Source organism: Suricata suricatta, chromosome 2 (assembly GCF_006229205.1).
Source record: "Suricata suricatta isolate VVHF042 chromosome 2, meerkat_22Aug2017_6uvM2_HiC, whole genome shotgun sequence".
NCBI classification, from domain to species: Eukaryota; Metazoa; Chordata; class Mammalia; order Carnivora; family Herpestidae; genus Suricata; species Suricata suricatta.
In genome coordinates, this window is record NC_043701.1 from 13,152,114 (window position 1) to 13,179,121 (window position 27,008).

Genomic DNA, 27,008 nt, shown 5'->3' on the forward strand with positions numbered 1-27,008 from the left:
ATCAGCACTTCTGTATCCCTTGGGTAAATCCCTAGCAGTGCTATTGCTGGGCCATAAGGAAGTTCTATGGATAGTTTTTTGAGGAACCTCCACACTGTTTTCCAGAGCGGCTGCACCAGTTTACATTCCCACCAACAGTGTAGGAGGGTGCCCATGTCTCCACACCCTCCCCAGCATCTGTAGTCTCTTGATTTGTTCATTTTAGCCGAGAGTGACTTGTTTTTAAAGTTACATAGGGGCACCTGGGTGACTGAGTCAGTGTCTGACTTCAACTCAGGTCGTGATCTCATAGTTTGTGGGTTCGAGCCCATGTCGGGCTCTATTCTGACAGCTTAGGGCCTGGAGCCTGCTGTTCTCTCTCTGTGCCCCTTCCCTGAGCATGCTCTGTCTGTCTCCCTCTCTCAAAAAATAAATAATGAAACATTAAAAAGTTTTTTAAAACTTACATAAATTTAGTGGATGATCTTATAGACAGTTTAAAATAGTTCATTTTTGGTGCTGTTTTAGTTTTCCAGGATCCCTGAAATAAGGTTTACCTGCCATCAGTTAACCAGAAAAAAATTTTTTCCTCCTCTTAATTCCATTTTGGATAATTTTAGATTAATGTCCAAGTTTGACCCAGAAGTCAGGATATTTTTTGCATATTGATTTCATGAATACCACTTCCCTATTTGTGTATCTCACTCTCTCCCTGGACAAAGTAATTGTGGAACTATGATCAACAAACTCTTAAGTCCTCAGCCTCTCTTTGAACCTTAAAAAGATTCTAGGGGCGCCTGGGTGGCTCAGTCGGTTAAGTGTCTGGCTTCGGCTCAGGTCATGATCTCACAGTTCGTGGGTTCAAGCCCTGTGTCGGGCTCTGTGCTGACAGCTAGCTCAGAGCCTAGAGCCTGCTTCAGATTGTGTCTCTCTCTCTCTCTCTGACCCTCCCTTGCTCACACTGTCTCTCTCTGTTTCTCAAAAATAAATAAAAAACAGAAAGAAAAAAAAAGATTCTAGACACGTGTCTGTCCCCTGATGATTGTGCTTCTTCCGCCTTCTCAAGAGACTCTTTTCACAGCCCGCAGACTTCAGGACCAGGGAATATCTGTTACAGTTATAATATCCTTGTCTCCCTGGTTTCTCTCCCCTTTCATTTTGTGGCCTAACAAAACAGCCCCTGCGTGCCGTCTCTCTGCTGTCTCTCTGCCATCTCTCTTGTCACCAGGGCCTGTCACCAGGTCTGCTGGCGGCGCTGCCGCTCCTCTGGCCCTGCGTAGACCGACCTGTCTGCATTGGTCTTGGTGTTCTCTGCCTTCCTTTCACTCATTATCAGAGACCTTCCCAGACAGGCTCATTCCTCTTCTTGTGACTCAGGTTCCATCTTTTTTTTACTGTCTCTGGGGCTTCTTTACTGAAGTTCGTATCTCTCTGCTACATCCTCAATTTCTCCCTCTCTTTTTGATTTTCCTTTTAGCCTCCAAACATGCTCGATTATCTCCCAGCCCTGCTGTATATACAAATATGTGCAAATATCATGACCAGATATATAGAATTCAATCCTTTTTTTTAACGAGAGACTGGTTTTTATATATATATATATATTTGTTTATTTTTGAGATACCGCGAGTGGGAGAAGGGCAGAGAGGGAGAGAGAGAGAGAGAGAGAGAGAGAGGGAGGGAGGGAGACAGAGAATCGGAAGGAGGCTCCAGGCTCTGAGCATTCAGCAGAGTCCGACGTGGAGCTTGAGCTCATGAGCTGTGAGGTCATGACCTGAGCCGAAGTCGGACGCTTAACCGACTAGGCTACCCAGGCACCGCATAATTCCATTCTTCTTAGTGTCTTCTGTCCGCTATTCGTTTTATATTTTTTATCCAATGAATTTTCTTCTCTGAATAGTTTTTCCCCTACCCCAGTTTCTGTTTTTTCTCAATCATTTCTGTGGTGTCTTTTTTTTTTTTTTAACTAGTTCTCTAAATATTGGTGGGCCTTAGGGTTGAGTCTTTGCCTACACTCCCTTGGAGGTCTGCTCATTAGTATGCTGTGACACCTGAAAGTATCTCTCCTCTTGAGTTCATAGCCAGCTTCCCGCCTTGATCATTTAATTGACCTCATCTGTCGGTGACACAATGCTTGCTTCTCTCCTTGGTTCCCCACTTCAGTAAATGACATGACTGTCCGTACTTTTGCTTATACCGAAATTTTGGCTCTTGACTCTTATTTTTCTTTCTCACCCCTTCCCTATATCTAATCCATTAGTAAGTCTTACTTGCCCTGCCTCTAAAATATATCCCAGATTCACCAATTTTCTTTCACCTCCACTGCTTCCACCTTAGTCCAAGCAATCCTCTTTTGCTTAGCCTGCAACCGCAGTCCCAACTGGCCTTTACGTCCACTCCTGTCCCCCTAAATCCACTCGTCACTGGAGTGATATTTAGATGCATTAGAATATTTATGCTCTGGGTTTCTATTATCTAGAACTAAATCCTGACTCTCTTGTTTACCAGTTCTGTGGCTTCAAGCAAAATACTTATTACCTCTGTGCCACAAATATTCTCATCTAGAAAACGGGATGATAATTGTCGGTAATAATAAAATATCAATCAGATTATGCCACACACATGCACACACCTGGTTTTGAAAGTTTGGATACTCACTGCAGTAAGAATAAAATCCAAACTGCTTATCCAGGCTTTCAGGACTCTTCATAACCTGGCTTTTTGCGTGATGTTCCTGTTTTCATGCTCTCCTTGTTTACTGCACTAAACCCACACTTACTATCTTTTAACCCTTTACTTTGAAACATAGCTTTTGGTGAGATATGTTTTCTTTCTTTTCTTTCTTTTTCTTTCTTTTTTTTTTTGACTAGTTTATTTACCTTCTTGTTTTGTGTTTGTTTTATTGTATATAATCACAGTGCCATTTAAAAAAATTAGTTGATATTTTTTTTTTTTACCTAATGACTTAACTTCTTAAGTACTAGAACCAGGAATCTACTATGTTTTTCCAGTTTTGTGGGAGATTTATAAAATTCCTAGAAGTGGAATTGCTAAGTCAAATGATAGGAATGTTCTTAGACCTATGATTCCTATTGAGGTGAGTTTTTGAGACTTTACATGTCCACAGAGGTTTTCATTTACCCTCATATTTGATTTACATTCATGAATAAAGACAAGGTTGATTATGATAGAGAGCTTTGCAGGTCTATATAGACATTTTTTCTAAATGGGAAGTCTGTGGATTCTGTTTTAACTTTTGTGTATTCATTGGCTGTTTTTTTCTGGGGCACAAGGATTGAAGTAGGTAGGGTTAGGGCTACCCTAATTATAAATGCAAGGTCAGCTTTGAGAATGGAGGGAGCTAAGCAACTCACAACCTCACTTTCCTTCTTCATTCTCTCCTTTCTTCCTTTCCCAAGCATATAAAAAGTATAAAGAATAATCATGTTGATCATCCATACACCAACGTTATTGAATCATGTCTTCCATCATATTTGCCTCAGATATTTACAAAACATTACAGACACACATAAAGCACCTTCTAGATCATCAGACATAATCAAAGCTTATCCTTTGATTCTATCCTTGCTCTCTTCCTTTTCAGAGGTACCCCTTATCCTGAATTTAGTGTTCATACCATGCATGCTTCTAAAATTTGACATGGGTGTATATCCATAAACAATATTAATGGCATGTGTTAAAGCTGTACATATCTTAGAACTTGCTTGTTTCTTTCAATATTGTGTTTTTGAGAGGTATCCTCGTCAATAAATTTAGCTCTAATTCTTCATTTAACTTACATATAGTATTCCATTTTACAAATTTTTTGCTCCTTTTCTCTTAGGAAGTATTTTAGTTCATTCTAGTATTTTGCTGTTATGAACATTGTTGCAATGAACAGTTCTTGTACATATGTTAGAATTGTAATAGCTCCGTGAGTATGATGCCTACCCTCAGCTTTGCTAGATGTTTCCAGTTTACTCTCAGGTGTCCACTTATACCCACATGTAGAATAGAAAAGCACCTATTGCTGTACATAGTTAGACATAAAGTTTTTGCCAATCTCATGGATATGAAATTATTTCTCATTTTAATCTGCATTCTTTGTTTACTAATGAGGTCATTTATGTTACCATGTATCTTTTGGATAGTCTAAATTCTCATTAGTTCAACTACCCGTTCATAAATCCTTTGCCTACTTATCTTTTGGATTATTTGACATTTTCGAAAAGGGTAGCCTGTTACCCCAGAATTATGTAGCATTTTTTATTATATGTTCCATGATGTCCCCCACTAAATGATAATGTCAACAGCAACTGTATCCATTCTCTTTCTTCTGTTTATTGCTGTGCTATCCTATTGCTTTACAAATTTTGCTTTCTACTAAGAACAGTCTTACTGGCATTACTTAAAGTAGTTAAAAGGCATATCATTTTATAGTACTTTGTAAGAATTTTAGAATCAGTTTGCCCAATTCCATGGGAAAAAAATCTCAGGATTTTGTTTACTGTTCTACATTGAATTAATTTAGGGGAAATTTGATATTATTACAATATTGAATCTTCACATAAAAGAGCATTTATGTTAGTCTTTGTCAAGTGAAGGGGTGGGGCATGCACATGCACATGTGCATCACATGGCACAAATGTGACCTAAGACTTAGTGGGAAGCAGGAAGTACCAGAGCACACAGAATCCGCTGAGTTCTGTTGTCTTCACATAGATGTAAACATAGGGTAGACATAACTAGAATTAATATACCAGGGAAAGGGTTTCTCAGTAATAATTGGAACTTTGAGGTTGATGAAATAGCCTTACTAGAAAGGGTAGCTCTCTAGCTGTCATCAGCCTTTTCTTGCATTGAGTAGACTCAGACCTACGGAGTCAGCTTGTTTATAGGCTACCAAAAGAGAGGAGGAAATAAGCCTCCAGAGCCATCTGAGTTTCTCTTCTGGGTCTTCTTTCTTGCCTTTGCCTATTATTTTGTGGTTCCCTCCACGAAGATCTTGTAAGTCTTTTATTAGATTTATTCCTGGGGCATCTGGCTGGCTCATTCAGTGGAGCATACGACTCTTGATCTCAGGGTTTTGAGTTCAAGCTCCATGTTGGATGTAGAGATTAAAAAATAAATTTAAAAATAAAAGTAAATAAATCTTAAATATGTATTTCTAGATTCTTTATACTTTTTGTTGCTTTTATGAAGGCCATCTTTTTAAAACTGGCTCTGGCTGATGCACTGGAATACCACATCATGTCTGTGTCCTTCATCTTCTCTCCACTTGTCTCGCTAAACTCTTATGTTAGTTTTCATAGTTACTGGTTACCATCCTTCATGGGTCTTAGGTTCTCTTTGTTTTTTCTACAGTTGGCATATTGCCTGCAAACAAATTTTTATCTCTGCTATTTGAATTTTTATGTTTGTTTTTATATCTTCATACTGTTACAAATGTTGTTTTAATGTTTTATTTATTTTTTGAGAGAGAGTGAGAGTGCAGGGGTTGGGGAGGGAGAGGGGAGGATAGAGGATCTGAAGCGGGCACCATGCTTACAGGCTGACTGCAGCAAGCCAAATGCAGCCTCGAACTCACAAACTGTAAGATCACGACCTGAGCTGAAGTCAGATGCTCAACCGACTGAGCCACCCAGGGACCCTCCATACTGTAACCCCTCCACACTATAACCTCCTGTAGATAGTATCAGTGGTAACAGGCACCTTTGTCTTATGCCTGACCTTTCACTGCGGTTTTCTGTAGATATACCTTATTAAGTTAAAAGATGACCCTTTCTAATATTCCAAGACTTTTTAAATAAGTATTGAATTTTTCAAAATATATTCGAATTTTGTTACTGATTTTTAAGTTAATTGCATCATGATAAAGAAATATGGTTTGTCTGACAATAGTTTTCTGTATTTATGAAACATGTTTTGTGGCCTAGAATGTAGCTGGTACATAGAGGGAAAAAAGGAAGAATAACAAAACTTGATCAGTTCCATAGAGGTCAGAAAATCAGGAAAAAAGCAGTGTAAGTAGAAAGCACATAATAAGATGGTAGAAATAAATCAGGTACAAAAATGTAAATGAACTAAATTCTCTGATTAAAACACAAATATGTTTAAAACAAAAGCTAGCAAAAAAACCTTTGCATAATTCATTTATAGGCAACACAAAGAGGAGAAAGAACATATCAGGCAAATAGTGGGAAAATGCTGGTGTAGGTAGGTTTGTGTCATAAAATAGACTTTAACAGAAAAGGCATTGTTGGGGGAATTAAAGGAAAAAGAGATAAAAAGTGTGGAGAAAAACTCAATTCTGCAGAGAAGTTAAAGCAGTAGTACAATGAACACTTAACATTGATATCACCTACACCATGTCGCTTCAACAATTGTTAACATTTTTCTAGATTTATAGGTCCTGAAAAATGATTTCACTTGTCTAAAATTGTATTGATGGAGATTAACAATTCCATAATCATATGTAGTACATGTTTAAATTGCCACAGTTATCCAAAGAATGTCTTATATAGCTGTCCTCCATCCTTAAACTAAGATCTTCTCTTTGTGCATGTATTGAATTAGTTGTTGTCTTTTAATAGTTGTTGTCTTAGGGTCTTGAACTGACCGCCCACCATTTTGTTTCACATGACATGATTTATTAAAGAGACCAGCATATTTGTATAGGAATGTTCCACATTTTGAATTGTCATGGCTTTGACTTTCAAAGATAAATGTCTTATAGAATGTCCCCTATTCTGCATATGTCTGATTATTTCATTTTGGTCCTTTTAGCATCTTTTTTTACCCTATATATTTCTGCTAAACTTGAAGGTAAGTATAAAAATTTGATTAGAGAGCTCCTGGGTGGGTCAGTCAGTTAAGTGTCCAACGTCAGCTCAGGTCATGATCTCATGGTTTGTGGGTTTGAGCCATGCATTGGGCTGTGTGCTTACAGCTCAGAGTCTGGAGCCTGCTTCCGATTCTGTGTTTCCCCCTCTCTCTGCCTGCCCTCCCCTGTGTGTGGTTTTTCTCTGTCTCTCAAAAATGGATAAACATTAATTTTTTTTTCTTTTTTTTTTTTTACAAAAACAGTTTGATGAAATTCTGTATAAATGTTTTGCAGGTAAACTTCACGGGTGATAGATAATGTGTCATTTATGTTGTATCACATTAAGAGGCACTTGTCAGTTTGTCCCTCTATTAATGAGTCTAAGGTACATCTCCTTGTAAAGGTATGTGTGTTTCCCTCTGTCTTTAATCTGTGCGGAAATGCTTTGACACTATAGGAGTATCCTGTTCTTCATCAGCTTTTCACCTAACAGCTTTAGCCTCCTGTGATCCTTTCCTGAATCAGTGGTTTTATATTAGCTCTCTTTTCCCACATCAAATAGGAATAACTAGAATTTTTCCCAAAAGGGCAGAATATAAATACATAATTCTTTTCCATTAATGTTTAGTTTTCTAAAGATGTAACAGTCACCTAGAGTGGTGGTAAATGTCTCCCATCAAACTTCTTACTTTTATGGAGTAGTGAGTTTTATTTTTTATGTATGCAATCTATTGTAGCTACTTATAACTTTTACTCTTTTTGCTGAAAATCTCCGAAGTTTAGCCAATAGGAGTCCCTTCAAGCTGGCTCCTGTGTTGTTTTGACATCTGTCTGGCAAATAAATAAAGATGTTCTAGGATCCCTCTTGAATAAGTGCGTCTAGAATGCTTTACTGCTGTCTATTTTCCCCCAGCAACTCTTGTCACTGTTTTGTTTTTATTTTGTATAGGCTGTGCTTATTTAGATTTACCCTTGTGTTTATTAGTTTCTAGGTTCCCCATTTGTATTAGTTTCCTGTAGCTCCTATGTCAAACTACCACAAACCTGGGGTTTTATAATGCCACAGATGTATTCTCTTAGTAATTCTAAAGGCTTGAGGTTCAAAATGGGTTTTGTACTAGGCCAGCCAAGGTGTCAGAAAGACTGCTCTCCTTCTGGAGCACATTTCCTTGCCTTTTCCAGCCTGTAGAGCTGCATTCCTTGGATTCCTTGATTCATGTTCCCTTCTTTCAGCTACACAGGCAGCAGCAGTGTAGCATCTTCAGATCTCTCTGGTAGGTCTTCATTTACCTAATCCTCTGTAATAAAATCTCCCCATTTTATAAGGATGCTTGGAATAACATTTTGGGCCCATCCAAGATAATCTTCTCAACTCAGAATAAATACTTAATTACATCTGCAAAACTCTTTTCTGTCATATAAGGTAACAGTTGTAGGTTCTGGGGTATACAGTGTAGCTATTTGGGGGGCTATTAATCAGCCTACCATGCTGTTCTGTCTTTTGCATTATTCTGGGTTCAGTTTCCTTTTACCAGGGTGTTAGCTGTTTTCTTTTGTTTCTTGAAGTCATTTCCTTATCCTCTGTATTCTTTTACAGTTAAGAATATATGCTCTTAGTGTAATTTGTGTATTTTTTCCTCTCTGGTTGACTTTCAGAACTTTAATGCACTTGCACTTCTGCCTCGATGGTTGTGGATTTAGTTTTATCTGTCATGGCCAGGGCACAGGACCCGTGGTGCCACTCTTGCATATTTTTTTATTTTCAACTGTTTTAGAAAATTACAGCCATCTTCTGTTCAAACATCTCTCCCACTGTCTGTTTACCTTCCGAATTTACTAATTCCATTTTTTGTCTTTCATCTTTTCCATTCATTTTTCTCTCCATTTTGACTAATTTTCTCTGAATTCTCTTCTAGCTTTTTAATTTTTTCCTTAGCTCTAATCTGTTTATTTCAGGTGAGGTTTTATTTTAATGACTGTGTGACTCAAAATTCAGGTCTTTATAATTTTCTCATGCTTTCCTTTTGTATGTATTGTCTTTAAGCCTGGAGATATTCTAGACTTATCTCAATTAGAACATTGATAGTTTGGTCTGCAGTTTATTAGCTTTGATTTCTTTCTCAAGCTGATTGAATTTGTTTTTTATTTTAGAGGAATTATTCAGAATATTTTCTCCTGACAAACTGATTCTCTAGCGTTCATGATTCTTTTAGCAATTCTTCTGAAATTTTAGGACCATGTCTCTCTTTTTGAATTTTTTAAAATATTTAAAATATTTATTTTAAATAAATTTGTTTTACCTTTTGTAATAGTCATTTGTGGTTTGGGCATCTGTTAGGTTAGTCCTATGATTTTCTCCTTTGACCTATTAAGTATTAGTTTACTGGATTCCTAATAAATGACTGACTATAAATGAGAGAAAGAACAAGAGTGAGAGAGGTAGAGGGGACTGAGCAAAATGGAATTTAAGAGATTTTCCATCCTCCCAGCTTGGATTATTTTGTATGTGGTATTTTTTCCTTTTTGTATTATCTTTGTCAAGTTTGGACATCTAGACTTTGCTAATTTTATAAAAAGAATTTGGAAGATTTTCCTTTTTTATATGCTATCACCTGTTAATAACTTACTCTATTTTCTTTAAAGGTTTGATAGAAACCAATCATGTAATAATCCGGACTTGATGCCTTTTTATTGCAAGGTAGGGAGCCAGTGGCTGTAGTTTTTTGTGGCATTGCTGCCCTGCAGCTCCTTCCATAGCCATGTGTCTGAATTTATGTTTTATTAATTTATATTTTAACATAGGCATCTTCTGAGGTGGGTGTTAAAAATATTCATTTTTGTGGGGAAGGGAATTTTGCCATCTGTAAAGTCACTTGAAATGATTGATTGTTTACTAAGATTGCCTGATTTGAATTGCTGTGGTCCACTGAAGAGGTCAAAACAGGACAGGAAATCCAGGACCTTTCTTAAAATTTTTTGCTTCTACCTGAGGATGTATTCCTTTCTATCTTGATTCGAATTCTGTGTCTCCCTCTCTCTGCCCTTCCCCCACTAGCATTCTGTTTCTCTCTCTCTCTCTCTCTCTCTCTCTCTCTCTCTCTCTCTCTCTCTCAAAAATAGATAATCATTGGGGTGCCTGGGTGGCTCAGTCGGTTGAGTCTCCGACTTCGGCTCAGGTCAGATCTCACGTTCGTGGGTTCGAGCCCCACGTCGGGCTCTGTGCTGACAGCTGGCTCAGAGCCTGGAGCCTGCTTCCAGTTCGGTGTCTCCTTCTCTCTCTGCCCCTCTCTCTCTCATGCTCTGTCTCTCTCTGTACCAAAAATAAATAAAACATTTAAAAAAAAATAGATAATCATTAGAAAAAATGAGGGGTGGTTCGATTGGTTAAGCGTCTGATTCTTGATTTTGGCTCAGGTCATGATCTCACGGCTTTGTGGGTTTGACTCCCTCATCAGGCTCTGTGCTGGCAGCATGGAGCCTGCTTGGGATTCTCTCTTTCCCTCCCAACAGCCCTTCCCCCAACTCATGCTGTCTCTGTCTCTCTCAAAATAAATAAATAAACTTAAAATTTTTTTAATTTAAAAAAATTTTTTGTTTCTGTTTTTAATTCTTTCATTTCCCTTTTAGCATTAATGAAACGTTTTCTTCATTTTTTCCAAGAAGGCATTTTAAGGCTAAAATATACCTTCTGTTTTATAATATTTTATTCTATTTTTAAATATACCTCTATTTAACAATTATCATCAAAGTTCTTTCTCACTCATCTGGGGAAATCTGAGCAAATTTTTTCTACCACACTTAATCTTCTCTAATTTCAATGAGGGCTCATAGTGATTTTTCTTCATTCTTTGGATGTAAAATTACTTTTGTTCTAGAAATTAAGAAATCTTATTTCAGAACATTGATGATCTGGCCCTGCCCTACCTAAACAAACCTTCATTTTCTACTCCCCAGTACAAAAAAAAAAGTTTTGTTGTTTTCTTGTTTTATTTATTTTTGAGACAGAGAGAGACAGAGCACAAGTTGGGGAGGGGCAGAGAGAGAGGGAGACACAGAATCGGAAGCAGGCTCCAGGCTCTGAGCTGTCAGTACAGAACCCGATGTGGGGCTCAAACCCACGAACCATGAGATCATGACCTGAGCCAAAGTCGGATGCTTAACTGACTGAGCCACCCAGGTGCCTCCCAAAATGTTATTCTAATTAGTTTTAATCAGCTCAGTTCCATAATTTTCCTCATGTTCATTCCCCTCATTTTTTTCTTTCTCTCTCTCATCTCTTAAGGAGTGGTTCTTTACCTTAACTGTACATGAGTTTTTTGTTTTCTGTTTAATTTTTTTAATGTTTTTTAAATTATTTATTTTTGAAAGAGAGAGACAGCATGAGCAGAGGAGGGTCAGAGAGAGGGAGACACAGAATTCAAAGACGGGCTCCAGGCTCTGAGCTAGCTGTCAGCACAGAGCCCGATGTGGGGCTCAAACCCACAGTGAGATAATGACCTGAGCCGAAGTTGGATGCTTAACCGACTGAGCCACCCAGGCACCCCTGTATATGAGTTTTATCTATGGAGTTTTAAAAAAAACAAAACGACAGCAACAACCACAAAAAGGCTTTGGATAATAACATCTTCATTTATTTACTGGACTGGAAAGAATCCCTGAACTAGGATTTTTTTTCCTCCCCTGAACTAGGATTAATTTTTCCTCTCTTACCCTCAAAACAGCTTGAATCTTAGCTTCAGCACTGATTGAATACCTGTTATGACTAAGACACCAAGATAAATGATGGGGAAACAAAAAATAAATAAAACATGTTTCCGATCTCAGGGCAACTAATAGACATGAAAAACATAATCAATTTTAGAATATCAAATTCTGATTATAAAGCACTTCTGCTGTGTGGTCAATGAGCTCATCATAGAGGGAGTTTATCATTTACTGAGATGAAGAGACTATGCGAAAAAGAAGTTTGGGGGGATTGTGGGTTAGCCCACGAGTTAGTCTATTAGTTTCCTTAGTGGAGCTGTTCAGTAGGCAAGTGGACCAAAAGAGTGTGGAGTTGAGTGGACAGAGCTGGATTTTACAATTTGGGCTTATCAGTCCATATTTGGCATATAAAGCCACAAGACTGGATAAGCTCACCTGGGGAATAAGTAGAGCTAGAGAAAAGGAGACATCTAATGCTTTTGGGGGATATGAAAAATAAGCCATGGAATCATAAAGGAAAATATTGCAATATTTGACAATATAAAGAAAAGGAAACTTCTGTCATTGCTTCTCAAATTTTAATATGAATCATTCTGTTAAAGTTCAGTAGCTCTGAGGTGGGGGCTGAGACTCTGCTCATGTTACTGCTTCCAGAAGGTTATGCTGCTGCTAGTCCACGGACCAGTTTTGAATAGCAGGACTTTGTATGACAAATAAGGCGTAGAGTGAAAACCACGAAAACACTGAAACTTTGAGGGAGAATAAGGATTAATATATAAAATATCTAGAACAAAGGGTGACTATAAACCAACAAGAAAAAAATAGAATAAAAGAAAGAATATGGATAGGGAATTTTCCAAAAAAAAATGTTCATGTCCAGTAAACATGAAAAATGGTTTTCTGGGAAATACAAATTGAAACAACAAGATTACCTTTCCCCCACTTCAGAGAGGCTGACAATACCCAGTGTTGGTGGGATTACGGGGAGATGCGTGGACTCACACCCTCCTAGCAGGAGTAGGACTTGGTACTTTTTTTTCTTTTGGAAAACCATTTGACACATTTATTGAATTTTTAAATGCACATAACCTTCAATTCAGGAATCCTCTGCACTGGTATCTAAAAGGGAAAATTAAACCTGTGCCCAAAAAGGCAGCTCAGAACTATTCATTGAAGCATTGTTTGAAGTTGAGAAAAACGGAATAATCTTTAGTAAGAGAATTGTCAGGGGGTCCTGAAACCCCCTTGTTCATGTATCTGTACCCTCTTGTACATTTTTTAATTATCTCACATCTTTAATTAAAACTTTCAGTAGCTTAAAAGGCCCTAATTTCAGTGTGTATTATATTTGTGCTATTTATGCTATTTAACCTTAGAATTCCAGGTTTAGCTCAGGCGGCTTATGGAGTATCTAGTACATAGTGTAATTTGCAAGCACATTCTCTAACCATTCAGATAAATTGGACTTGTTCCCCATCAAGGAGAAAAATGACTTTTTAATTTTAAAATAAACATATAATATATGTCTGTACTACAAGCACCCTTTTTCTGAATTCTAGGCTGGCCAGCTGGATATATGCATGAGGCTTGGAACCCTGCCAAGAATTTATTTCACTGATAAAATAAGGTCTTGATTTTAACCCCATCACTTTTCTCTCAAGGGGTTTTCCCCTCTTGTTTGCTCTGTACTTTGAATATACATCTCAGAATAGTGCACCTTAGTATGATTTGAGATGGATAAGAGTTTTGCCTTTCTTGTATAAAGTGTAGAATCACAGTGTGGTGATTTTAAAGGGAGAGAAGGAAAGAAGAAAGAACTAGTTCTCAAGCAATTCAACTAGGAGGAGTACACATAAATATCAAGGAGCTGAAAATTGTTTCTCCTGAAATTGTCCATGTCCACCCACTGTTAGGTTGCTTTTGAAATTCGAAGGCCATTGAAAATCAGTGTCATAAAAATATTGCAAAATGAATGTTTCTATACCTAGCATCACCATTTCGAAAAGGTAAATTTGTATGTATTGATGTGGAAAGAACTTTGAGGAATGTTGTTCAGGGAAAAAAGCAAGTATTAAAAGTATTTTTATATGTAATATCTATATATATTTGTATACTTGGTATATGTATTATTATATTTACTGTAATAAAAAGGAGACGTGGGAAGGATGTATAACAAACTGTAAATAGTACTTGAGTTTTGGGCAAGGGGTCCAGGAGTGTGGGAAAGGTGAAAAGATACTTTCATCATTTATTCTGAATACTCATGTATTATTTGAATCTTTTACAGCTGAGGATATATTTTACTACTAGTGTAGAAGAGAGTTTTTAGGTGTTTAATAATATGTGGGGAAAATTGGTATGCTCAATGGTCTCACAGGTCTCTAAGCTCTAAATTTCAAAATATTAAAATCTCTCAAATTCATATTCTAAACGATTCTTATTTACATTCTTTTAAAATATTTTTCAGGTGTGGAATATCAAACAAATGATTAAGTTGACACAGGAGCATATAGAGGCCCTATTGGACAAGTTTGGTGGGGAGCATAATCCACCATCAATATATCTAGAGGTAAGCTTTTGAGTGGCATATTTGTAGTGATTTTTTAATTTTTGTAATTGTAGAGAGAGCGAGAGAGCACAAGTGGGGGCAGAGGGCTGGACGGGGAGTAATGGAAGAGAGAGAGAATCTCCAGCAGCCTTCACACTTATCACAGAGCCCACGCAGGACTCAATCCCACGACCCTGGGATCAGAGCCCAAGCTGAAACCAAGAGTTAGATGCTCAACCGACTGAGCCACCAGGGGCCCCTGTAGTGATTTTAAAAATGAAAACATGACCTTCCAAAAAGCATTTATATTAGTAATATTGTTTACCCTAGGGGATAAAATGACAAATAGATATGGGAAGGTGGATTACCTTCATCTTGATTATACTTCTTAATCTTGTTTCATTTGTTACAGTAACATAGAGTATTTTGTAATTTGCAAAGGAGAAGTCATGTATAAACCTTAAAATATTACCCTTCAAAAACAGAGAGAAAGAAAGAATTCAGCTGTGGAGGTTAGGAAACTAGTTACCGTGTTAGAAAATGGGGGCAAATTTTGTAAAATATCTTTTTTCCTTGTAAAATATCTTTTTTTCTTATAAAATATCTTTTGTTCTAGCAAATCCCCCCAAATTGGTGTTTGCTTTCTTCATAGGTAAACTTTATGATATTTAAAAAAAAATTTTTTTAATGTTTGTTTATTTTCCAGAGAGAGACATAGTGCAAGTAGGGGAGGGGCAGAGAGAGAAGGAGACACAGAACCTGAGCTGTCAGCACAGAGCCTGATGCGGGGCTCAAACTCACAAACCATGAGCTGAGTCGAAGTCAGATGCTTAATCGACTGAGCCACCCATGCGCCTTAAAATTTATAATATTTAAATAGCTCAAAATTGCATAGCTGTACTGTTCGAGGCTTTTGTATCAAGGCTTGAGCATCATAAACTTGTAGTTAGTCATTGTTCTTAATCCTATGAGGCAGTAGTTACTGTTATAATCCTAGATAAGCTTTCTTGGCATTGGTTTCCTGATGTAAGTTGCTCAGGTTCCATGAGGAGCACGCCGTTAGGGACTCCAGGCAGTCAGGCCTCACAGCCCACCCGGCTTCCCACTGCACTACACAGCCTGTCACCGTAAAAGCTGGCTCCAACGGTGACACTAATCATACAGAGAATATAACCATAAATTACAGACGAGCATATGCCTTCAAATGCCGTACATTTTTCGGCATGAATTGATAGACTCCTAAACTGAATTTTTAATTTAGTAATCTAATTGCATTTAAAGAGCATGTTAAATCTTACAAGTATTTCATGAGAAAGTAAGTTTGCATTACTAAAATAAATTTGGAAGTTTAGAAATCACCACTAATAAACTGTTGTCTTCTTCATAATGCTTATCCCAGAGCACACTGCCAGAAATCAGTAGTAGGACTACAGTTCATACCGCTTTATTAATTAGAATTAGACAATGTAACCAGCAGTTTTCCGCCAACCATTTCTGTGTCTTGTGAGGCTTTCCCCACCCTTAGATGTAATGCATTTGCATCACTAACCATGTTTGACTATAGCAGGATTTCACTCCCCCCTCCATTGTCACCTTCTTCAGGCTCTTCATTATTCATATTCTGTCTAACTACGACAATAGACAGACCATATCTCATAGATTATATCATTAGCATGTACATTCTTATTTACAATTTTTTTTCAATATTTATTAATTTTTGAGAAAGAGCATGTGAGCAGGGGAAGGGCAGAGAGAGAGAGGGAGACACAATGTGCCAGGCAGGCTCCAGGCTCTGAGCTGTCAGCACAGAGCCTGATGTGGGGTTCAAACTCACGAACCACAAGATCATGACCTGAGCTGAAGTTGGACGCTTAACTGACTGAGCCACCCAGGCACCCTGTGCATGTAGATTCTTATTCTCAGAGACAAACACTACACAATTTCTCTGTAGAAGGTGTATAATATAGTGATTAAGATGAACTTTCAAGTCATATAGGCCCTATGTTTGAATCTTAGCTGCGACTTAGTTTCTGCAGATAGGTTACCTAACCTTCCTGTACCTGACCTCAGTGGTACAATGAGAATACTATCACACATGTAGTAATTTAAGGTTTAATTAAGTTTGTAATTATGAAATAGCATCATTCTTCACACATGTTGAGTGATCCATAAATTTTTGATTCATTCATTGAGCAGATATTTATTGAGTGCCTGTTTATATTTATGCATTTATGTGTTTCTAGGCTCTGGGGATATAGCAAAAAACACCACACAACTGCCTTCAAGCAGCTTATAGTTTTATCAGAGGCGGGCATTACAGGCTATAAACACTGAACTGACACCATTTGATAACCTATGAAGAGGAGCCTAGCTGGAGATGACAGTCTTCTTCCTTGGGGAAAGTTGATGAGGACCAGTGAAAATTGGTATTTGAAGGTCCTTCGGTGAAAATCCAAGTCTATTAGTCATCCACTGAGACCCACCATTCGGCTTTCTCTCTCTATGTATTTAACTACTCTAGGAACCGCAAACAAATGGACTTGTACAATATTTTTACATTATTAGCATAATGTCTTCGGGGTCCATCATGTTGTAGCATGGGTCAAAATCTCCTTACTAATTTAGGCTGAATAATGTTCCACAGTTTGTTTCTCTATTCACCTACCAATGGATCCTATCGATGGTTGGTCATTTCTGTCTTTTTGTTACCATGAATAATGCTTATTTTACTCCTTTTGACTATATACCAGAAATGGAATTGTGTGATAATTCTGTATTTATTTTGGTTAGCACCTGTATTTATTTTAGTTAGCACATAGTGCAACAATGATTTCAGGAGTAGATTTTTTAATTTCCCTGACCCATTTAGCCTGTTCCCTCTCCTACAACCCCTCCAGCAATCCTCTGTTTTTTCTTTATATTTAAGAGTCTTTTATGTTTTGGTCCCCTCCCTGTTCCTATATTATTTTTGCTTCCCTTCCCGTATGTTCATCTGTTTTGTATCTTAAATTTCTCATATGAGTGAAGTCATATGATATTTGTCTTTCTCTGGCTAATTCGCTTAACATACTACCCTCTAGTTTCATCCATGTGGTTGCAGATAGCGAGACTTCATTATTTCTGATAGCTGAGTAATACTCCATTGTATATATACACACCACATCTTCTTTATGTATTCATCTGTCTATGGGCATTTGGGCTCTTCCATACCTTGGCTGTTGTCAATAGCAGTGCTATAAACATTGAGGGGGGCATCTGCCCTTCAGAACAGCACACTTATATCCCTTGGATAAATACCTAGTAGTGCAATTGCTAGGTCGTTAGGGTAGTTCTTTTTTTAATTTTTTGAGAAACCTCCATACTGTTTTCCAGAGAGGCTGCACCAGTTTGCATTCCCACCAGTAGTGCAAAAAAGATCCTCTTTCTCTGCATCCTCGCCAATATTTGTTGTTGCCTGAGTTTTTAATGGTAGCCATTCTGACAGGTGTGAGGTAGTATCTTGTTGTGGTTTTGATTTGTATTTCCCTGATTAAGAGTGATATTGAAGATTTCTTCATGCATCAGTTGGCCATCTGGATGTCTTCTTTGGAGAAGTGTCTATTCATGTCTTCTGCCTATTTCTTCACTGGATTATTTGTTTTTGGGGTGTTGAGTTTGGTAAGTTCTTTATAGATTTTGGATACTAACCCTTTATTTGATACGTAATTTGCAAATATCTTCTCCCATTCTGTTGGTTGCCCTTTAGTTTTGCTGATTGTTTCCTTTGCTGTGCAGAAGCTTTTTATTTTGATGGGGTCCCCATAGTTCACTTTTGCCTCAGCGCTGTGTTGAGTAAGAAGGTTGCTGTGGCCAAAGTCAAAGAGGTTTTTGCCTGCTTTCTCCTTTAGGATTTTGATGGCTTCCTGTCTCAGTTTTAGGTCTTTCATCCATTTTGAGTTTATTTTTGTGTATGGTGTAAGAAAGTGTATCTAATTTTTTAAGGAAATGCCATACTGTTTTCCCACATTAGCTGTCTTTTACATTTCTGTTAGTAATATACAGGAGTTCCAAGTACTCTATATCCTTGCCAACATTTACTTTCTCTGTGTGTGTGTGTGCGCGTGCGTGTGTGTTTATACTCATCCTAATGAGTGTGACCTAGTATCTCCTGGTTTTGATTTGCATTTCCCTGATGACTGATGATGTTGAGCATCTTTTCATGCATGTTTTGGACATTCATCCTTCTGTGGGAAAATGTCTGTTCAAGTCTTTGACACATTTTTAAATTAGGCTGGTTTTTTGTTGTTGAGTTGTAGGTGTTCTTTATATATTCTGAGTATCATTCCTATTTAGATCCATGATTTGCAGATATTTTTTTCCATTCCATGGGTTCCCTTTTCTCTCTCTTGATTATCTCCTTAGTGGAAAAGTTTTTTTATTTTGATGATTTCTGATTTACCTGTTTTTTCCTCATGTTACTTGTGCCTTTGGTGTCACATCCAAGAAATCATTACCAGACCCAGTGTCATGAATCTTTTTTTCTGTTTTCTTCTAAGATTTGTAATTACACTTTTATCCTTAACATTGAGGTCCTTGATCCATTTTGAGTTAATTTTTCTGTATGGTGTAAGTTAAGAGTTCATTCTTTTGCATGTGTATATCCAGTTTCCCCAGCCCCATTTATTGAAAAGATTGTCCTTCCCCATCAAATAGAAACTGACACATGCCCTTGTCAAAAATCATTTGACCACATACATGGGAATTTATTTGTGGGCTCTCTTTTGTTTTCCATCAGTATTTATGTCCAGCTTTATGCCAGTTTACACTATATTGATTTGATTACTGTAGCTGTGTAACAATTTTGAAATCAGGAAGCATGAGATGTCCAACTTTGTTTTCCTTTTAAGGATTGCTTTGCAATTTGCTATCTTTTGAGATTTCATAAGAATTTGTGGGTGGATTTTTCTTTCTCTGCAGCACATGGGGGTTTTGATAGGGACTGCATTGAATCCATAGATTGTTTTGTATAGTATTGATATCTTTAAAGCTCTTAAGTCTTAAATATGAATGGGCAGCTAAGAATAACCAGATATTGGAAGAAAGCTTATAGCAGGAAAAACGATAGCAAAAAGGGTCAAAAGCACCTCGGAAATAGTGCAAACAGATGAAAACCTGAAAATAACTATAATTAACATCAGAGATAAGAAAAGACAATCTGTTCTTGTTTCATGGCTGTACTAACGAAACAGAAGTCTTACTAGAGAAGAGGAAAGAGCTCTTGGTATTAAAATAAAATAGTAAGCAGAAAATATAAACATATGTGTATATGTGTCTCTGTGCATATACATAAATGTTGTAAGATAAAGTTAAGAAAATCTCTAGAAAGAAGAATAAAAAAAATAAAGATGGAAAGTATTCGAAGAAAGATGAGAAAAATTAGAGAATAAATCTAGGAGAGTTGTAAAAATAACAAATGCTTTTAGCTACAGAAAAATAAAAACATCTAATCACAAGTTGCCCAAACAACTTGTTTTATTTTCTCCTCCTGTAACAAGAAGCATGGAGGTGAATTATTTTAAGATTGGTTCCACAGCTCAGAGTTGTCAGACGCTGGGGTGGATCTCTGGTCCCTCGGGCCTTTCTGCCCTGAACGCAGCAGATCTGTGTGCCGCTGTGGGACAGTGCAAAGCAGGGGGCTGGGCTTACAGAGGCTCTCTGTGTACCGAGCTCTTTCAGGGAGGAAACTTTCCCTTCAAACCTCCTCTAGGTCTTCTCCTTTACATCTCATTGCCCAGAATGGGGTGACATGTATCCCTCCCTATACGAGGCACTATGTTTATTATATTTCTTGAAGTAAGAGGCTAAAAAGTGATGTTTTTCCAGTGTTCACAGTTTGGCTTCAAGATAAGCTCAGGCACTGACAACTAGAGGTTACGCTATGGTTATACTACATGCTGTGCGCTAGTACATGTAGGAGAGTGAGCTGTAATGCTCCTGAAGTGTCTTGTTTTCTCTGATAGAAATATATTTATCAGGACCTATTCCAGTGGATTCTTGGGTATGTTTGCCACATCGATTTTAGGGAATGGGCCTCTTACACAGTAGGGAAATGGTCTGGAAATGGGTCCCTTTCCCCTGAGAGTGTGAAAGGAGATTCAGTTAGAGATCTATGGGGAGGGGGGTTAAACCAGCACCCCCCCCCCCCCGCCCCGCCAGGTGACCCTTTCCTCTTCGCCCTACTCTTCCTCTTAGGCCCTTAGGAGGATATCCAGTTTTTTTTAAAGCCCCATGGCTCTGAGCCTCTTCTCATTTGTTACCCTGCCAGGCTCATGTGTGGACCACATTAGCACCATGTGGCCTGAGGACTCTATGTAACAATTTTATGTATACATGCAAATATGTAAATGTCAACATTTTAAATAATTTGATAAAGTCTTTGTAGCTACTCAGCCAAAAAGAAAAAGAGAGTGAAATCACTTCTGTCACCCTCAGAAATCTTTTTTCCTTGTACTAATTTATTTAAAAATTAGCTTTTAAGTTCTTCTAGATTCTTTCCTACTGACATGAATAATTAAAATTATATTGATTCCCTTGATAACTTCAGTGAAACAAGCTATAGTACTCTAAGGAATTTCAAATTTGGCTTTTTAATCTTTGGTTCCCTTTTTATTGGTTTTATTTATTTACATTTTAATGTTTGTTTATTTTTGAGAGCGAGAGAGAGAAAGCGAACACGGGGTCGGGGGGCTAGGGGGTGGCAGAGAGGGAGGCACAGAATCCAAAACAATCTCTAGGCTCTGAGCTGTCAGCACCAGAGCCCAATGTGGGGCTTGAACCCACGAACTGTGAGATCATGACCTGAGCTGAAGTCAGACGCTTAATCCACTGAGCCACGCTGGCGCCCCATGGTTCTCTTTTTAAATCATCATTCAAAGGAGGAAAAGATAAGTTTGCCTTGAAGAATCATTTCCCAGTATTTTTTCTTTTTTTTCCAATTTTTCTCTCTTCATTCATCCAACAAATTATTTGAATGCCTTATGTGTGTAAGATAAATGCTAGACGATTTTCTAGTAGTAGGTACTTTTTTTTGGACCTGACCTGGTGGTTTCCAGAAGAGAAGGAATAGTGTTTCTAGAATCACTCTGTGTACCTGGGGTTGCACACTGAGTGCTAGCCATCGCAGAATTACCACCTGCTGAGTGCCCTGCAGACAGAGAGATGGTAACAGTAGTAGCCCCTGACCTTTAGTATTTGCTGTGTACCAAGCACTGTTCTAAGCAGATAGTAGATCATCTAATCCTCAACCTATCCTAGGAGCTATCCTTCCTATTCTCATTTTCATTTTATAGATGAAGAAACTCAGGCACCAAGTCTGAATCCAAACATTCTGAATTCAGCATCTGCTCTTAACTGCCATATGATTATTATGGTCCTGGCAGCCTTTTTGATCTTTAATCTGTAGACCCCAGGATAATGCAGAGACCCCCATGTTATTAAAACAAGTGAAAAGAATACTAGCAGCAAGATGCTTCCTGCGGAATACAGAGCAGTCCATTAGATACCATCCTTGGGGAATCTGCAAGATTCCATTGTATCTTGTGAAATGAAGTTTAATAATAAATTTAATGAACTAATGATAAAAAATGTTGACTTGACTGCTTTTTCCTGTTTGTTTGAAGTAGATCCTTAGATAATTTTCCTCCCATTTCTTCCCAAGATTTTATTTTTAAGTAATTTCTCCACCCAATGTGGGGGTTGAACCCACAACCCCAAGATTGAGTTGCACACCCCAGCGATCCAGCCAGCCAGATGCCCCTCCCATTTTTACTTGAGAAATGATTCACATACTGTAAGATTCACTTTTTTAAAGTGTGCTATTCAGTGGGCTTTTTAAGTATAGGCACAAAGTTGTACAGTCATTGCCACTATCTTAATTCCAAAACATTGTCAACACCCCAAAAAGAAACCCTTTACCCATTAACAGTCATTCTCATAAGCCCTTGGCAACCACCAATCTACTTTGTATTTCTATAGTTTTGCCTTTTTGGACACTTTGTGTAAATGGAATTGTACATGGTATGGCATTTTGTGATGGGCTGCTTTCACTTAGCATAATGTTTTCAAAATTCACCCATGCTGTAGCATGTAGCATTTATTCCTTTTTAGTCCTTCATATGGATATATCAACTTTTGTTTGCCCATTTATCAATTGACATTTGGGTTTCCACTTTTTGACAATCATGAATAAAGCTATTATGAATGTTCATATAGAAGTTTCTGTGTAACATATGTTTTCAGTTGCCTTGGGATGGAATTGGTGTGTTTTGTGTAACTTCATGTTTTAACTTTTTGAGGAACTACCAGACTGGTTTCCAAAGTGGCTGCACCATTTTAAATCCCCACCAGCAGTGCCTGAGGGTTTTCATTTCTCTACATCATTACCAATATTTACTCTGTTTTTTGTTTGTCTTTTAAACAGTCATGCTTATAGTTTTGAACTAAAAATGTTAAAACATCTTTTTCATGTGCTTATTAACTATCTTTTTGGGAAAAAAACAATTCAAATTTTTTGCCCATTTTTAAACTTGGTTATTGTTCAATTGTGAGAGTTTTTTGTATATTCTGGATAGTAGATCCTTATGACATACGATTTTTTAAAGTATTTTCTCCTATTTTGTGGGGTTTATTTTTCATTCTTTTGGTAGTGTCATGTGAAGTATCAAAGTTTTAATTTTGAGAAGTGCAGTTTATCTGTTTTTTTCCTTTAGTTGCTGTTATTTTCGTGTGTCCTGTCTAAGAAATTATCGCCTAATCTAGGTTCCTGATGATTTATTCCTGTGTTTTCTTCTAAGAACTTTGAATTTAAAAAAATTTTTTTAATGTTTATTTTTGAGAGAGAGAGATGGAGCATGAACGGGGGAGGGGCAGAGAGAGAGCGAGAGAGTGAGGGAGACACGGAATCCGAAGCAGGCTCCAGGCTCTGAGCAGTCAGCACAGAGCCCAACGCGGGTCTCGAACCCACCAACTGCAATATCATGACCTGAGCCAAAGTCGGACACTTAACTAACTGAGCCACCCAGACACCCCTCTTCTAAGAACTTTGTAGCTTTAGCGCCTAATCTTAGGTGTATGATCCATTTTTAGTTAATTTTTGAATGTAATGTTAGGTCGTAGTGCAACTTCATTCTTATGCATGTAGATATTCAGTGGTGCTAGCACCATTGTCAAAAATCACTTGGCTATAAATGTAACACTTTATTTCTGGATTCTCAGTCTCTTGTGTTGTTCTTTATGTGTATCTTTATTTCAGTAAACATGTCTTGATTACCTTTACAGTAATTTTTGAAGTGAAGAAATGTGAAGACTCTATTCAGGATTATTTTGGTTTTCTGTATACTTTGTACTTCCATATGAATTTTAAGTTTGGCATGTCCGTTTCTGTAAAAACGCCTTTGGGATTTTGATAAGGATTGAGGTGAATCAGTAGATCAGTTCAGGGAAAATTGTTGTCTTAATAATATTAAGTATTCTTGTATTATTCAATTCAAAAACATCTGACATGATCTGAGCCTTCGACTAGCTTACAATTTAGTAGAGTCATGTTAAGAACTCAGCTAAGTAATATAGAGGTAATAGTAATAAACATAATAAGAATTGCTAGTACTACTTTTTCCTACTAAGAACAATATTTATTGGGTTTTTGTTATGTGATGGCCTCTGTAATAATTTCTTTTACCTGTATTATCTCATTTAATCCTCACAAAACTTTTTCATAATGAGAAAAACAGTCATATAAAGAAATGTCATAGTAGTGTAAAGGAGGTGAAGAGAAACAATACGTCTTTTGGATTTTATCAAGCAGAGCTTTGAATTGGACTTTGAAAAATAAGTAGGGTCTTGATGAGAAAGAATAGGGTTTGGGGAGAGCATCATCCTGAGAAAGTGTCTGGTATCTGCAGCGTTGTGAAGAACCACAAGAATTTTGTTGCTCATGGTGGCGGTGGCTGAGGTGTGTCACCCTCACAAGTGGGAGGACTGTTCATATTTGCTGAGTAAGGAAACAGGGGAAAAATTGGAAGATAGAAGAGAAAATGGGGATGGTGTTCCAAGGCCTCTGTGGAGGCCCTGACGGCTCAGCGCCATGATTAAATTGAGAACAGAAGAGACATGGGGAGGGCACCTGAGTGGCTCAGTCGGTTGAGCGTCTGACTGTTGATTTCGGCTCAGGCCATGCTCCTGGGTCCCTGGGATCGTGCCCCGCATCAGTCTCTATACTGAGCATGGAGTCTGCTTAAGATTTTCTCTCTCCATCTGCCCCTCTCCCCCACTCGCGTGCTCTCTCTCTAAAAAAAATTAAAAGAGGGATAGGGAAAGGTGTGGAGAATTGCTTGGACAAAGAAAGAAGAGGAGGCTTTTATTTGATGGCTTTGACCTTCGGAGTAAATTTGAAGGTAATGCTATTTTCTGAGTGAATTAAAGATTGGGTGATGAAGGTAAGGATCCAGAGAAGCATAGAAAAGGTTGGAGTAAGTATTGTGAAAAATGTCATATGATGATGTTAAAAATAAGTAAACATTTTCAGGTCGCAGTATAAAGGACTGGTTTCCACGACTTGATAATGGCACTAATTGGTCTCGTCTTACTGTCTTCTCCAGCAGTATGCGGTAACCTGAGAGAAAGAATGGAATAATTGAATGGTTAGAATTTACCCCAGATTTGTATTTGACAAACAAGATGGTAAAAGAGTAAAATTTAGACAATCAGGGATGTTACCAGTGGCATTATTGAAATGGTGAGCCACAGAGTGGGGGCAATAAGACAGTCCAGGCCCAAATTTAAGAAACTTAAAGGGATTAATGGGAGATCATGAACCGATTAAGGAAGCAAGATGGGAACTTGAGAAGGTGTGTTCGGGACAGGGAAGGTGCCAAACTGAGGCCTTGTCATCATCTGGAAGGTGAATGAGAAGAAATACTTTTAGAAATAAGAATTTTCGAAAACTTCAAGGCAGGAATGTTAAAAGAGTAATTCACACTGAGTGCATCAGGGATAATGGGATGAAATGAGCTGAGCCAGGTCAAAGTGCCTTGACAGATTGCAAGTGTGAGGATGGATAGCCGGGGAATAAATAACTGCTTTGTACTCAATAAAAGGAAAGAGCTATTGATAAATGCAGTGAAATAATAGCTTGTAAGCTACAATGGTGGGAACAGTATGTTTTCAAAAATTAAGACTAACATTTTGATAAAGAAATAACATTTGAAAATTTATTGTGTCAGTGCATTCCATTTCCCTAAGGCTCACTTTGTGTGGTAAGTGTACTTGCCCAGATGATAGTAAATAAGACTCGATACATGCAAGGGAGAATTTTTATCTCCCAGACTGTATGTGACCTTCCTAGGTCAGGAATTGTGTCAGTCTTTATTTTTGTACTTTGAGCCCCAAACAGCACCAGGCACGTGTTTGCTCGGTATATACTAATTGACTAATTAAAGACTTGATAAGTGGGTCATACTGAAAGAGATGTTCTTAAGTAATAGCCCCTGGAACTGAAAGCTAATACAAAATACAGTTCAGAGCGTTTTGAATTGATTTGATTATAATGCTTGAAAATGCTATGAAACATTTCTAGAATCAGGTTAGGGTAGCTCATAGGTTATAAAGGAGAGGGCTTTTAGATGTGGTTTAGGCCCTTAACTTCAGTGACTCATTTTACTATTTTTCCTCCTTTGTTTGTCAGTATTATATTTTAAGATCTAGCATAGCAAGTGCAATGAGTGGTCTTCATTGAAATCAAATTTCTCCTTCATTCTGCCCTATCTCTGAGAATCCGCCTTTGCTTAGAGAATGACGTTCAGGCTTCATCGCATGATACAGACACCCTCTACAAGCTGACCCCTTACCCACTTTTCCAGTTTTATTACTTGTTTCCCTGGGTTGCTCTTCTTCATTTAATTCCACAAACATATGTTGATCCCTTGCTATGTTCCAGAGACGGAATTGCATGCAGCTATACTAGTCTATAGTTTTTCCTCCGTGCCTTAAAATTTCCTACCTCTTTACTCTGTTGCAGAATTTCTCCTGTACACAGTACTCTCCTCTCCCCCACTTAACTCCTTCTATCTAAATGCTAACATAATCCTACCTTATTCTCACCTTGTATCAAGAATATCCGTTATTTCTCATGTATAACACTTAAACATATTAAAATATATCCACCTGCTTCTGTGCAATAATAAACTCCTTGAGTGATGAGAAATTTTAAAATCTTTAATTCTCCCTTGTAGCCTTTTATATATGTTTGTGGTATTACATCTTTGTATGATGGTACAGAGAAACGGTGGACCATGGTGTGGGGGAGGGTGATTGCTACTGCCCTGAAGAACTGTGGACGTATATATTCTAGCTTATTCCATCTCTTTACTTTCAGTATCACTCTGTTTTCAGAATTCTTATTGCTTTTAGAATATGGTATCTTATGTGGTCATTTGACTTGATAGCTTTAATCAAATAAAACTTCTAGAAATGGCGCCAGAATTTCTTGACTGCAGCGTGTAAACCACCTTTTCAAATAAAATTTTATTCTCTAAGCAGTATTTGTTGGGATCATCAGAGATCCATAGTGAAGTGAATAAAGTATTTTAACTAATACCTATTTCAGAAAGAAGGTGGCAGTTATACATCTTCTAACCCCTACTCAGGGGATTTTGGTGGTAACGGTGAGATATGACACTACCTGAGTCTTATATTTTGACAAGTCTCATTTAACCTTTTTATCTCCTTTTTAACTTCTCCTTCTGTTCTTTGGAGGGCAGGAAGGTATGAAACTTTATATGCATACAATTTCCACACACAAAAAAATTTTTAATTGTGAGAGTACTTATCCTTGATTTAGTATAGTATTTCACCTTATGTCTGATATGTGGTTTGGAAGTTAAATTGCAGTATGACCAGGGGCATCCAGGTGGCTCTGTT

At 37.7% G+C, this 27,008-nt stretch overlaps 1 protein-coding gene across 6 annotated transcripts in view; it reads left to right on the forward strand.

Moving 5' to 3' along the window:
* BRAF (B-Raf proto-oncogene, serine/threonine kinase) overlaps positions 1-27,008 on the forward strand; it is a 144,760-nt gene that overhangs the window by 36,643 nt on the left and 81,109 nt on the right. For 4 of the 6 annotated variants that reach the window (XM_029922542.1, XM_029922547.1, XM_029922560.1 and 1 more), the window contains exon 2: positions 13,974-14,075. In XM_029922542.1, coding sequence (XP_029778402.1) covers positions 13,974-14,075 — 102 coding nt within the window. Of the gene's footprint in view, positions 1-9,445; positions 9,501-13,973; positions 14,076-27,008 lie in introns of those variants that run through there. The other 2 variants (XM_029922553.1, XM_029922574.1) reach the window with 2 other exon arrangements.